Genomic DNA, 14,668 nt, shown 5'->3' with positions numbered 1-14,668 from the left:
CTGATTTTCCCATGGTCCTGCAGTACCAAATATGGTAAATGAATCCTGTGCATTCAATAAATAAGCTTACTACATGTCAAGTTGAAATTGATATACGTACTTATAAAAAGGTTTTGATTGATGGTCTATGTAGAAATCAGCTGCTTCTTTTCTGGAAGAGTAAAAGACATAGATATAGATGTATACATATAGATACACACACACACACATATATATATAAACCCCTGAAAACCCAAACTATCATTCATCAACAACGTTTCTACAGGTAATGTCTTCCAAGCTGAACAGCTTGTGGGATGTTTATGTCCAATAACAGAAACTACAGTTGACCTTCTGTCATATTTTGTGAGGCTACAGGTGTAGCTTGTGGCTGACTCTTCCTTATGCTCCAGCTCTGGGAAGGAAGCAATTACTGAAGCCTGTAGACTTTCAGGGTCACTGATGGTCCCCACATTCTCAGTTGAGAAATAAATGCACAGTCACCTTCTTGCCAAGCCATTCGCTGTTATATTGTTTTCATCTTTCATCTCATTTTCAGTGTGTATGTTGGTTAATGAAGTTTGGTTTTAAAGCACAAATAAACAATTTATCTGCTTCAACTGGAACTTATTTCCTTATCAAGGTTAGCGTTTGATTACACTGCTGCACAACAGAACATTGCATATCCTGGTTTCTATTCAGTATCCTCAAATGTTACAAGTCACATAGGTAGAACAATGCCCTCCAGAATAAAACTTGCTTTCTCCCACACTTTCTCACTTGAAATCTCAATTTGCTGTTGCACTTTCCCTTGAGGAACACAGCAGTTACTACACACTGCTTTCTCCCAAAGCAATGGGGTTTCTGTAATGAGGATGGGTCCTTAGATTGCCAGGCAAATAAAGGCCACCAGGCATAGACAGTATGTCTGTACCACAGCTGTTACTTAGCCTTTACTCAGGTACTGGAAACAAAAAGATACCCTTTTCAGACAGGGTGGTGGCCCTCTCCGAGCTCTGTATTGCCCCAGCCGTGCTGCTGGCAGCACTGGGCTCAGCTACCCAACTACACAAGTTTTGGGGACCATTGTGCAGACCCACCATCCATCCACCAGTGGGCATACCATTCTGTGGCTTTTCACCCCACCACCCCGTGCAGCTAGCTCTTCCCTACTTTTTAATTCAGCTCCTTCTCATGTTTAACTCTTGCTTACTGCGTTGAGGTTTTTTTGTTTAGTTGGTTTTTTGGTGGGTTTGGGTTGGGGTTTTTTTTGCATGGCAACAGCTAGAAAAATCTGTGGAGGTTTTCAAGTCTAGCCCTGTTATTTTGCAGCTTCAAAATTCCAGTTCAAAAGTGCAGGCTTGGTCTTGGCTTGCTCCAAATCCTGGTGTGTATCACTTCCTGAAGCTTGAATTTGTGGAGAAGGACAAGCTCTTCAGGAGCATTGGCAGGTGAAAGCAAGCAATACTGCTCACCCGTAGTCTGGGTACAAAGTTCATAATCAAAGCAGAGCTGCAGGGAGACTAAAAGATTCCCACTTGGAAAATTGGTTTTACATACAGAAACAGTCTTATGATTTTTTCCTCTTCTCCATGATTTTGCTCACTTTGACCAGCCCTCTTTACTGAAGAAATTACCTGCAAGTTTTTCAAATAACAGATTCCAAGTCTGAACAAAGGCATGGTTCTGTCATCTGCAATGCAACTTCCCAGATCTCTCTCCCATCTGCAGTCCAGACTTAAGCCCAATATTGCCAGAGGAAAAGAAAGAACCTCAAGAAGAACCTAAGAAGAATTTAATTTCCTAACCTTGACAATATTTGAACAGTCACAGCTTTCTCCAGTTTTTCTATCAAAATGACCACCTGCTCATTGGAACTGAAAAATTCCTTGTTTGTTGCTTTCAGTTCAGTGTAAGTACGAGCCATTCAAAATTCAAAAGCTTTTCATTGACCATACAGCTAATATTGCTTTCCTTCCATTGCATAAATGCGGCAGAAACATGATTTAAAAATTATGCTAGTCACAGGAACTCTTGCAATCTCAAGCTTCAAACCTACACTCTGCAATAGCCTGAAGTTTTGCTTACAATTCACTATTTCACCAGAAAATCCTCTTCTGAAAACTAATTCGCCAAATAATTTTGAAAGCAAATATGAAAAAGGTATGCAAATAGATTAAGTATTATCACTTCTGAATGCGAAGAAATATTCGAAGGATATATTTCTGAAACAAATTGAGCTCTACTACTCAGTTAAGAATTCCTATTCCAATAAAACTGCAGCTGTGCTGTGTAACTTAGTTCCTTTTTCATTTAATCTCTCTCATTAGTCCTCTGTTTTTAAAGAATGGAAAACAGTGTGCATCTGGGAATAATAGACTGAACTGACATATGATTAAATGAAGAGACTAAAAACCTGACCTATCAAAGCAGGTGCCTGCCCTCACTTTCACATCTTGGCTACAATTTTCACAGAAGGCATGAATCTACTTAAGAGTGATTGCCAGACAAACGTCAGTAATAATCCCTTTAAAGAAAGCAGTAGATGATGATGCTGGTTTGAACAAGCATGCCTGCAGAGATCTAAGGGTAGAAAACTTTGGCAAAGCCATAGTTCTATCATTTTAAAATGGCACAGTCCCAAGAAACAGAGTATATAGTACACAGAGAAACCACAAACACTCAAGACATCATTTTAAATACATCCAGTATTACAGCCCAATCTTGTGCTTATTAATAATTCTTTTCAATTATGCAGAAATTTTTATATAGCAATAGGCAATAAAAGTCTCAAAGTTTCTTCCCTTCAGTGTGAGTCAACTCTAAAGCACGTGACTTGGCTCAACAGTTCTTCAGGTTCTCAGACAGAAAACTCAAATTAAGAGCCACCCAACACAAACACTTGAGGATCAAATCTCTCAGACTGCAGGAGAGCAAGCCAAAAAAAGCTGCTTAAAAGATATTGTGAACTGTAAATCAGCGTTAGAAACCTGATTGAACTCACAAACTGGAGTTGTTTGAGGGAGGATATGGGACCAGTATCCTCAAACATTGCAGCAGGTGAATACAGAAACAAGAGGAGGAAGTCACATAATTTTTTTTATCAGTATTTCAGAAAGCCAAAAAGGTTTTGAGGTAGGGGAAAATTGTTTCTGACCTCACACAGAAACCATAAGAACACATGAAAATGGTATTATATAAGGATTGCTTTTCTTTTCAAAGACACGTTGTGTATGAACAGATTGGCAAAGCAGCAACGGTGAAATAGTGTGGTAACTTTGGAGGAATCTTCTAAGGTAATTTAATTATGTTTTCTTTCCTCTGCAGCATGTCTTTTTTAAATCTTGTAGCTCAATAAGTGGAGAGCAGCAAACGTTGGGGAGAATTAGAAAGGATGCACGAGTAAAATAGCTAAAGCTATGGTAGTCACCTTGGATTCATACAGAGTCATTATATATTTTAATCACCCATCCTCATTTGCACTTTTTTAATACTTAGCTTAATTCTCTACATGCTTTCAGAAACCTACATGATTATGAAACAGATGAGTCTTCCCTCTACTACTCACTGCGATGGATGATGATGTGTGGAACAACACTGCATAGCTTCAGAGAATGTTCTTAACTGCAAAAATAATATTTAGATACAATAGAGCTAACCTCAAAAATTCCTTACCTTGAAAGCATCATCATTTTGGCCTTAGTTATTGTAAATCCTGCATTATAATGATATCAATTAATTCTCCAATCTTGGGCATTGCATCAGGTTTAATCAAAGCCAGCGTTCTGGGAGGAAAAAAAAAAAAAAAAAAAAAAAGTAGAGAGATACAGCCACACTACTTTCCTTAGAGCATTTGGTGTGCATGTTGAGTTTATGTTCAGACAAAAAAACATCACATCAAAGAGAGAAATTCTGCCACAGTCAAACATCCTAGTCCCAGTGTCTCATCAATTTCCACGCTGTTCTTGAATGCCTGCACAAGTTATTATTGTGATAAGAATGAGCTTTGCACGTTACAATTTCCTCGGCTTTCTAACCCAAGTCAGCCAGAATGTTCTACCAGCAGTCATTATTTACTGGCTTCTCCCTTCACTCTCAGAGCAAACAATTTACCACTTCTTCCTTAGCTAGTGTATATGGCTCCTCACTCACAGCCCTGGCTTAGAACACAACTGACCTGTTAATGTCTCCCTATGCTTGCTCAGCTCCCTTTTTTCTTCATGTTAATTATTATATACATAAAAAATGAAGCTGTTAAAATTCCCTATTTAAAAATGCTACTTAAACACCTCTTCCATACCTCTTCCATAAAACTCAAAGTGAAATGATTGTTTTATTATTACTTTTAAAATATTTGGAGACCTCAGTGAGAAGAAGGTCCTATTGTGCTTGGTACAGTACAAACACTTCATGGTATACAATTTGCATGCCAAATATCTGACACTGTTAATAGACACAATAAAACGTTGGCAGAGGAGGTATTACGTCTCTTATACTGACTGACAGCTATATTCTAAGGGAGACCAAAAATCTCTACACTCTCCCCCACATCTTTGTTTCCAAGTACATCCTGTCTTCTCGATAATTATCTTTTTATACTGTACATCCTCAAGGCCAGGACTGTTTTATTAGTGCGCTTTGCATAGCACCAAGTACACCATCAGCACTAACATATTATTAATTAAAAATAACAGCACAAAAAAGGTCTGTAAAATGGCATTTTCTATTTGCATTCATCTTGTGGTGAGTCAGCTTCAAATGTGCTCAGCTTACAAATCACAGATTTATTCAACCCTGTATCTCAAAAACTCCACGTCTCTGACCAATCCTAAAGAGCTCCTTCCATCTTTTGCACTGTTTCCAATAACGAAGGCTACCCAAGACAGAATTTTTTATTGCAGTACTTCCCTAAATGAAAGGCAAATCATTGCAAATTTCTCATTTTATATACCAGCATAGCATGGAAAGCAGCCTTTAGGTTAGCAGCAGTATATCCGAGCCAGGGCAAATATGCTGAGGTTACAGGAGATGGATGAACTTACACTACATTTACTTTGAACCTTAAGTGACCCAGATTGACAGTTGCTTTGGGAACAGACAGACTAGTTCACAGCAAATCTAAAGAAAGGGAGGTGTTAGGACCAGGAAATGTAAAGAGGAAGATCTGAACATATGTGACATTTTATCTGAAACTAAGGGAGAGACATAGATGACCTTCAGAGATCAGAAAGAAACAGAGATTTCCTCAAGCATCAGGAAGCTCACATACACAGACCAGTTTAGGCCCAGATCTGTTGGGAAATATGACACAAAAAGACTGATGAACTAAGGGTGTAGCTAGAAACTGCATTAGAGTAGTCACCCAAGCCTATCCATTGCACTGCAAACTAAAGTTGGGTTAGCCCTATCTTCAGATCAGGAAAGGCTGACCTCTGGCCAACATTGAACACAGCATACTCCGTGCAGCCTACGGCCTGTAGCAGGTTTCCCCTCTTCCCCCAAGGATTTCACAGCTCCACCTCATTTTGTGATATTATTTATCTACAGGGTGTGCCACGTGCATCAAGGCGTGTGAGGGGGAGCAGCTGCATGCTGGAGCAATGACATGTACCCACCTGGTCATACAATGCATGACCTGCATCCTGGCACAACAGGTTCTCAACTCTCGTTCCCATGAACAGTAGGGATCAAAGCACTGCAACAAGACCTCCAGTGCTGTTTGCATTTCCTTGAGGAATACTTTTTTCAGTCTATACGTCAGTACAACAGACTGCTAATGCTAGAAATAAATTGTCTCTTCCTTCTCTAATTTCAAGCTTTCTAGTAAAACTAATACCTACCAACATGTAATGAAATACTGCAATATGAAGCAATTTACCTAGAAGACATTAATACAAACTGCAATGAGCAACTCTTGTAACATCTTGTCTCTAAACACTGATGTAGAAACTTTAACATTTCAATGTGAGCTTCTCAGAGGTATGCAGAATAAGAAAAGTATAATTCAGGATGCTGAAGACTGTTTCTGAGATTGGATTTGATTCATGTGCCCTATTTTTAGTTTTAATTCAGAATATGTTTCTTGTGTTTGACATGATGCAGTCTGCAAAGTACATTTTGAAACGGTTTTATGTCTAGGAACAAAGAGGAATGAAAATTAAGCTCATTTGCTTACATTTTCAGAGGAACTGTACAACAGTACTCCAATGAGTACTGAAACAACAGAAGATGGGAACTGATCAAAGGAATGGTGCACAATGCATGCAGTGGCTATGTTTGTGAGATCTACTTATTTCTAATAATAGGACTGTTGCATGTATGGTAGCTTATATCTTGTAGCGAAAGAAACACTGATTATGTCAAGGACTGGAAGCATAAGAATAACATAGCCCAATCAAAAAAGAATTCAAATCTTTCTGGTTGAGACAGAAGCTTTCTAACACAATTTTCAAAACTAGTGATATTAACTGACTCTAAGTATAGTCCTACTTAGACAGGACACACTGGTCAGACAAATGTTTACCTCAGTTTACAACCACCCAGGATCACAAGTGAAAGACTACAGAAGCAGAAATCCCTACCCCATGCCAGTGATTCCTTAATGGTACACTGTAAGTAAGCACATGCTTACTTACCCATTTTAGTCATTGTTTGTGACTGTTTCCTTATGATGCGCTGGGAAGGGAGCAAGGAAGAACAACACTCAAATATGGTTATATTTAAAAATTCACCCAAGACAGAAGAAAAAGTAGGTGTAGAAATTGAAATTCCATAGAAGTGTCATAATAATTTCAGCCTAATTCTAGAAAATTTCAGTGCAAATCTATCCTCTTTTTACACATCTCTTTGTACCTCATGTACCTAGAGTCACATTCACTTGCTTCACTGACAAAACCAAAGGTCCCTAATTCAAAACATTCACGATTTTTGATATACATTCCTCAGTCTCCCTCAAAGGTCTTTGCTGAGCCTGTCTGCATACATATTCAGTAACCAAAGAACTTATTTCCAAAGTCGAACTAAACTGGTGATAGTCCTGTACAGCACAAAGGCAAGACAAAGATGGGGAAACATTCTGCCTCATGCAACATCTTTAAAATTATTAACAGAATTCCAGCTACAGATTATTTTAGGAATTATCATGTATTGCAGAAATCTTACAGTATCTATTTAACTAATAACGGCTGTAAAACCTGCTAGGACCAGGCCAAAAAGACAAATACCTCATATGCAACTGTTTTGCCCAAGGATTCTTTAAAATGACCCTGTTTACCCAGTGAAAGCTTCTGTGAAGAAACTGGATTTTTGAGGATCCCTTGCCTGTTTAAGACACCTTTCACTGTGTTCCTTTGGGCTATTCTGAATATGTAACACCACTTGCGTATCTATGCTATCTTTCAGCCAACATTCCTAAAATGTTTTCCAAACAGCTGACGTGTCATAAATTCCCCTCCTTCCTTTTGTAGAGCAGTACAAAAATTCACCCCCTCCCAGGACCACTTAATTGACACAACTATAGTGTTGCTGTATAGACGCAACTTCCCTTACAAGAAGAAAATGTCATTTTATCACAACCTGCCTTTTCTTGGGATAAACTGCATCACCACCAGGATTTATGCTAGTTTAGGCAGAACAGGAAATGCACAGCTATAAAAAGTTACATTGATATAAAAAACCATAAACAAGGCAGATGTAATCTCCCAAGGCTCCACTGAGCAACAGAGAGAGTAGCCACATATATAGAAGCTGTCCTCTGGTGTTCCCCACCTCCTTTGCTACATTTCCACCATTTCCAACCCCAGCTTAGAGAAAATGACCAGAACTCCTTCTGGAAAGATATTATGGCAGTCATTTCCAAGGCAATGTTTTTGTGAGGTTAAGACAAAGATACATGTTAGAACTTGCAACTCTCCTGTATCTCTGGTTATGTACAACTCTCCAAAAAGAGTTCAAAATAAGCCCAGTCAGTGGGAGGGAGCAAGAAAGTAGGCGAATAGGGCTCACTAGAACATCATACCTAAGAAAATATTCTGTGCTCTTTTCAAAAAAAGCTGGAGAAAATTATCAAAATGTATTAATTTGCAAATTCGGAGATTACCCACACTGCAGCCAAACCAGATTCAAATTCCTTGTAAATTAATCTTATTGTCATTTTATTAAGTCTCTCCTGATATTTTTGTTCTTGGATAGGCTCTTACAGTCTTTTCCAAAGCAAGTCTTTCAACCAAAAAGAGATTATGAGTCTTCATCCATCACAAATGAAGTTTGTCTTAACAAACAAGCCTATAGGTTTTATTGATGTTCTCTCTAAACTTCCTGTCCTCATGCATACAGAGTTTAGGAGATGCTGAAAAAATTCTCAGAAAAAATCCTCAATACTGGGAAAAATAATGGAGAATGGGAATGGGCCTCTCTCACTCCTATTCCTACTGGTTTTAGTTACTACTGCTAACACAGAGTAGATCTGACTGGTAAGGCACTAGGCTTCCGCACAGACCCCAGAGAGACAGGTGCTAGTTTCACAAGATTCAGGTCTTTCAAGCCTAGCACACGTGAGGGTTACCATAACAATTCTGCCCCCCAGAGAATCTACAAATCACAAGAATCCTACTGCTGCCTGCCCCAGGGGAGTAACAAAGCTGAACAAGACTCCCCAGCAGTTGACACCATGGAGAAGCTGACCTTGAAGATTTAACGATGGCAGTCACGGGTTTGCCCAGGAGCAGGGGCCACGTTGCTTCTCTCCAGCTATCAGTATGCCTGATCACTTCAAACTGCACACAAACTTGTGGCTATCTCCTCCTCTCCCCATACTACAGAAAACTTATTTCCAGCGAAGAACAACTACTTTGAAACCCCACTCACAAAGGAGGATTTCAAAAAACTTGCTTTCTTACCTCTCTTTGCGGCTCCCCAGCTTGCGGGCTGTATATTGATCCCCATAGTCCACTAAGGATAGATGACGGGAAAAAACAGTAATTTTGTTGCCCACAAATAAATCCTCAAGGTGTAAGCTGTCATACTTGGTGCGCTTCAGAAAGGTGCGACGGTTCTTCACATCATACTGCAGAGAAAAGAAGATTAAAATCTACCATAGCAAGAGATTTAAGCTGTGGGCAAACTCAACATTATTTTTAGTCCTTCAGAAATTTCCATAGTACTGTGACATTGAACCTGATCACTAAATTGATTTAATGCCTAAACCTTTGAACTTGCAGGTGTACCAGGAAAGCTTAGCAGACTAAAACACAATTATAAATCTATTCCATATAAATAGACTCAGGCTGACAGCTATCTTTGCATTTTTTATTTTATCATTTGCTTGTGCTAATTCCAGCTGTGATAAATGGTTCAGGTACCTAGTGGATACCTCTGCCCAGTCTCACTGAGAGTTCCCCCTAGCAGATCTATGCTGTTTCACAGACCAATGGCTCGCACCAGCAACGATCATGATACACACTGTGGCAGGTCTCCTCTTCAGGGCATCGTTCCAGTGATACTATGCTTGATTTGACTGCATGAGACTCAGAATTAGGGATGGATGGATGATTGCGACACTAGGTTGAGACGTTCTCACTGCCTAGAGCTGCAAGCTCAAAAGCCTGTCAAGACAATTCAGCTATATATCATCATTCCAAGCAACACGCAAGACGTTAATGTGTAGTTTTCTGGGTGGGCTGGCAAAGCACAAAAGGCAACCTGCTGAACAGTTTCTTCACTGCATTTAGCTATTACAGATGCCTTCAGTTTCCCGGCGAAGCGGAATCCTATGAAAGGGAGAGTTTTATACTCTTCAAGCCAAACTTCCCCTTCTCTGTCTTGAATTACATGTACCGTCCTCCATTACGATGCTATATAGACTAGAATAGCATTAAAAGAAAGAATATAATTCCCACAAATTTTGGAGGAAAAAATATTAAGATCAAAATTACATACTCTTCCATGTTCTGAAATGTATGAATACATTCCTGCCTTGTTAGAAGGCTAGAAGAATTCTAAGTTTTTCCAGAATAGTCAAAACTTTGCAGATCAGAGAATATAAATTATTTTGATAATTTCTTCTGCTGAGGCATGATTGTAAGGGAGAATCCTTCCTTGCTGAAATGTCTTTAGCCCCCGATATGTTCTCACGCTAAGTGTCCCCTATTCAAGTGCAGTAGGGAATGAAATGACAACATGCTGAAAAAACAAACAAACAAAACCCCACTTGAATTCAGCTACTTGTTTTTTCCTGGACCTTGCCAGGAAGCCTATTAACTGACTTGACCATATTCAAATTCTTCAATAACTTGACTAAAAATCGGAATATTTCCTTGGTTATTTCACTAACAGTTGTTAGAAAGGCACCCTGAGCTGTTTTTTCTCTTCTCAAGCAGAAGATAAAGGTGAGGGGGAGGCATCTACCTGTGTTAAAGAATTCTTCTTTGGAGTGGAATTTTGGATCTGTTTAAAAGACCTTTTTATAAAGTGAATGATACGCTACAGCAGAAGAAACGTAAGACTGAACTGTCCATCTCCTGCGCGTGCACATGAAGTAGTAAATTATCAAAACCAAAATAGTTCTCTGCTAAGAATTTGTCCTTTTTAAAGATTTCTTCTCTCTTTTTAGGAAATCTCCTGTAGAAAGAAAAGTCGTTCAGGCTTTAAGAATTCCCCATAAGCATATTTAACTATGGAAAATTGAGAGAATGGGGCATCTCTTTGTCAAGAGATCCAGTTTGATCATAAAAGCTGCTTGCTGTCCTTGGACAAAAACCTATGCTGTCTTCTTCCAGCTGCAAAGCAAGCTGGAAACTTGTCTCATCATTCCCACTGTCATGGGAACCAAGACATGAAGGACCAACAAAGAAAAGGAAAACTGAGTACTTCACATAATACAAGCTTTCAACAGCTCTGCTCTACCCTCAGCTGAGGTGTGTGATAAAGGAGACCTATTGTCAGGGAGGTGGGAAAGGGGATGAAACATCTTTCTCATAAGCAGGGAGAAGGTGGCTCGTATCCATTACCTCCCTTCTCCTCAAATATGTTAGAAGTAAGAGCGGGCTGTCATCTCCTCAGGAAGATATGAAAAGATGCAGAAGAATTAGGCAGTAATGAAGAAAGAATCACCAAATTCTGCATAAACTAAAAATAAAAAAATAAAAAGAATCCAGAAGATAATTCTAAATTCAATCTCTGTTCACAAACTCACTCCTCAAAAGATATTCTATAGAGCTGCTACATGCATTTTTGCTTTTAAAACTCCTGTACTGATCACATACAGTCCATATACACTCATGACTGTATAAGTGCTATACTAAGAGCACACTGGCAAAATGCAAAAGTCTACCAAGCCATAGGTATTTGGTGCTGAATGCATTAAGATGCTCAAGAACACCTTGAAAGCTCGTGGTTTTCAGACCTCTAGGTGAAATGAACAATTTTGCCAGCCTACACATGGTTATGTAGGAAGATTATTACGGCTCCTGACTGATTAGCTAAACTGTCTCTGAGAAAAAAAAAATAAAACCCCTCACATTTTGACAACTGTGCACACACAGACATCATACAAAGAACTAACTTAAAAGGTACAACATCGTGATAGAGTTTTGTTTAAAGAGACTATCAGTAAAAAGTGCAAAGTGCATCTTCTCACACAGGTGGGTACCATGGTTTCAGTGAGCAGTAGTTTGGATAGGGAAAGGCAGATTCCACTAGCTTTCTTATTTCTGCATTTGGTATTTATAGCAGGAAAAATAAAATTTGATAATGAAATTACTAAGTGTGAATACCCAAATCTTGGCTTTTCTCAGACCCTTAGGTTTTCATTAAAAATCAAAAAAGACCAGTCCAAAGCATTCACTCATTTCCAAAAGGAAGCACAAAGCTCTGGTTGGTTTATTAGGGTTATCTTTACAGTACATACTACATTTTTATATATATACTTGCTACTGCAGTCAATAACAATAACAATTAACCTGCTGTCAATAAACAATGGGGATTAGTCGTATGAACCACAAGTCAGAAAGGTCTGTGCAAGTACCACTGATGGAAAAAATTATATCCCACTGTCTGAAACATCCTTTCTTTCATTAAAAACAAATTAAGAGCAATTTACCATTTCCTCTACTTTGATAAGACTCTTTTACATTTTACTCTTCAGAGACTTCTGGAATTCCAGCTGAACCTTATTCCCCTGTTTAGAATCTGCTTCAATTTATGTTTCCCAAGCAGTAGGTCAGTGCTATTGAGTTTCAATTCTGAAACCCAAGAAGAGATTGAATGAAAACAGGTTTGTGAAAATTAATCTCTCCAGGCCAAAGCAAGCTTTAAGAAAAAAAATAAATCATAAACATGGAAGCTCTTCCACATGCTTCACTGTGAACTTGTATTTTTGCTTTTCTTTTAGCTTTAGAAACAGAGCAAGATAAGTCTTAAATTATATTTTCCTTTCCTGGAAAAGAAATAGGCACAGGCAGTGGCTTGCCATTTTACAAACTGTTTAATTGGATATTACAGTTACGACTACAGGGTGGGTTTTCTTTTTCTTTTATTCTTACCATTTCTACTGATCCATCTTTTGGATAATACAGAAGTTCATAACGCCGAAAGAGTGAAGCATTTGGGTCATACCATTCAGCAGTGAAAGCAAATCTGTCGTCTTGACTCTACAAAAAGAAAAGGGGGAAAAAGGGCTATTACAGAAAGCATTCATGTTTTAGATGTAAAAACACACAAATAAAAAACATCCTTGCATTTTTTATTAGAAAAGTAAAAAAAAAACAAACAAAAAACAACCACTAGTGAATGCACTTGCACATTCTGTATGTCATCATCTGCTTACCACAGCTGGTGACATCTTTTCATTTGTTAGCTACCATCTGCAGCCCCGAGGAGAAGGACTTGGGGGTATTGATTGAAGACAAGCTCAACATGAGCCGGCAGTGTGCGCTTGCAGCCCAGAAAGCCAACCGTGTCCTGGGCTGCATCAAAAGAGGTGTGACCAGCAGGTCGAGGGAGGTGATCCTGCCCCTCTACTCCGCTCTGGTGAGACCCCACCTGGAGTACTGCGTCCAGCTCTGGGGGCCCCAGTACAGGAGAGACATGGAGCTGTTGGAGCGAGTCCAGAGGAGGGCCACAAAGATGATCGGAGGGCTGGAGCACCTCTCCTGTGAGGACAGGCTGAGAGAGTTGGGGTTGTTCAGCCTGGAGAAAAGGCGGCTCCAGGGAGATCTAATTGCGGCTTACCAGTACCTGAAGGGGGGCCTACAGGAAAGCTGGAGAGGGACTGTTTACAAGGGCATGTAGTGATAGGACAAGGGGTAATGGGTTTAAGCTGAAGGAGGGTCAATTTAGATTAGATGTTAGGAAGAAATTCTTTACTGTGAGGGTGGTGAGGCACTGGAACAGGTTGCCCAGAGAGGTTGTGGATGCCCCATCCCTGGAAGTGTTTAAGACCAGGTCAGATGAGGCTTTGGGCAATGTGGTCTAGTGGAGGGTGTCCCTGCCTGCAGCAGGGGGGTTGGAACTAGATGGGCTTTAAGGTCCTTTCCGACCCAAACCATTCTACGATTCTATGATCTTTTAAATACAATGGAAACAGCATGGCAGTTTTTAAGGCAATCTCGAAACTTATTCTGATTTCATCAGTTATGAAACGTGGACTGTTGTACAAGTTGTTGTTAGACTTCTTACTTTGTGAAAGTATTTGATTTACTGTCATTTGTTAAAAAGACTGTGTTTGCTCACAACTAAATTACAGAATCTTAACACATTTTCTACACATCCTACAAAAAAACATTTTCCTCTTCCTGAGCACTCACATCTGAACTCCTGTTAATGATGAGATAAACATAATCAAGTTAAGAACGTTAGTTTGATTCACTGCTTAACTTCCTGAAATTTACATAAAGCATAAATAGCCGGATCCCACTTACAGCTCATTTTCTGCCCCAGAGGAGTGTGACAAGAAAGCTAGACTGCAATAATTCTAAAACTGTAGCTACATGTCTATCTTCTCTCCAATCCGCATCCTTCAGAGGATAACCGCTACAGGAAAGAAAGCACAAAGGCAATGCAATGCATACAGATATGCAGTTCTAGCACCTCTTAGTGGTCTATGTTTGTTAGCTATTGATACTGCAATATCAGTTATTTGATAGCTGTTAGATGGAGCTCTAAATTTCTATTTTCCATACCTCCTCTAAATCTGATTGCTACTCCTGAGGGTAAAGCACAGTCTTGTCACAGGCCTCCACTCTTTAGATGTATCTGTACTCTTCTTATACATCTTAAACATTTAGGTACAACTGAGAGTTCAAGTTGAAGCCATGTAGATCTTTCTAGTCCGTCAGATTTTAGAAAACAGCAGCACTTCAGTTGTTTCAAAGACTGCTCAATAAGCAACAGGACAGAAAGAGTTCCCATGGGTTTCCATGATATTCTGGAACACCAGCAGGAAAAGAATCATTATCATTTTCCTACTGAGTGCAAGCCTATAGACATACAGACATTTAAAAACAAATCTAAACCAAACAAACCAAAACAAATCCAACAGTGATCTTGCTTTTGTTGTCAGTACATTTTTTTCTTTTGCAGATTGAAGTCCTAACACAAGCAGCAAAGAATGAGATAACAAAGAACAATTTTTGAATTTTACAATGTGATGAATGCTTGTACCTGTTCAGTTAAAAGTATCGTGGTGAGTGTC

General features: G+C 39.2%; 1 protein-coding gene across 1 annotated transcript in view; it reads right to left on the bottom strand.

Moving 5' to 3' along the window:
• Nucleotides 1-14,668, bottom strand: part of NME7 (NME/NM23 family member 7) — a 93,317-nt gene that overhangs the window by 60,208 nt on the left and 18,441 nt on the right. The window contains 5 exon segments of the mRNA XM_075766248.1: nucleotides 101-151; nucleotides 3,655-3,703; nucleotides 3,706-3,764; nucleotides 8,877-9,043; nucleotides 12,519-12,626. Of these exon segments, the coding sequence (XP_075622363.1) occupies nucleotides 101-151; nucleotides 3,655-3,703; nucleotides 3,706-3,764; nucleotides 8,877-9,043; nucleotides 12,519-12,626 (434 nt within the window).

This window comes from Balearica regulorum, chromosome 1, assembly GCF_011004875.1.
Source record: "Balearica regulorum gibbericeps isolate bBalReg1 chromosome 1, bBalReg1.pri, whole genome shotgun sequence".
NCBI classification, from domain to species: domain Eukaryota; kingdom Metazoa; phylum Chordata; class Aves; order Gruiformes; family Gruidae; genus Balearica; species Balearica regulorum.
Note: the sequence above shows the minus strand (reverse complement) of the source record. Positions and strands in the feature narration are given on the sequence as shown.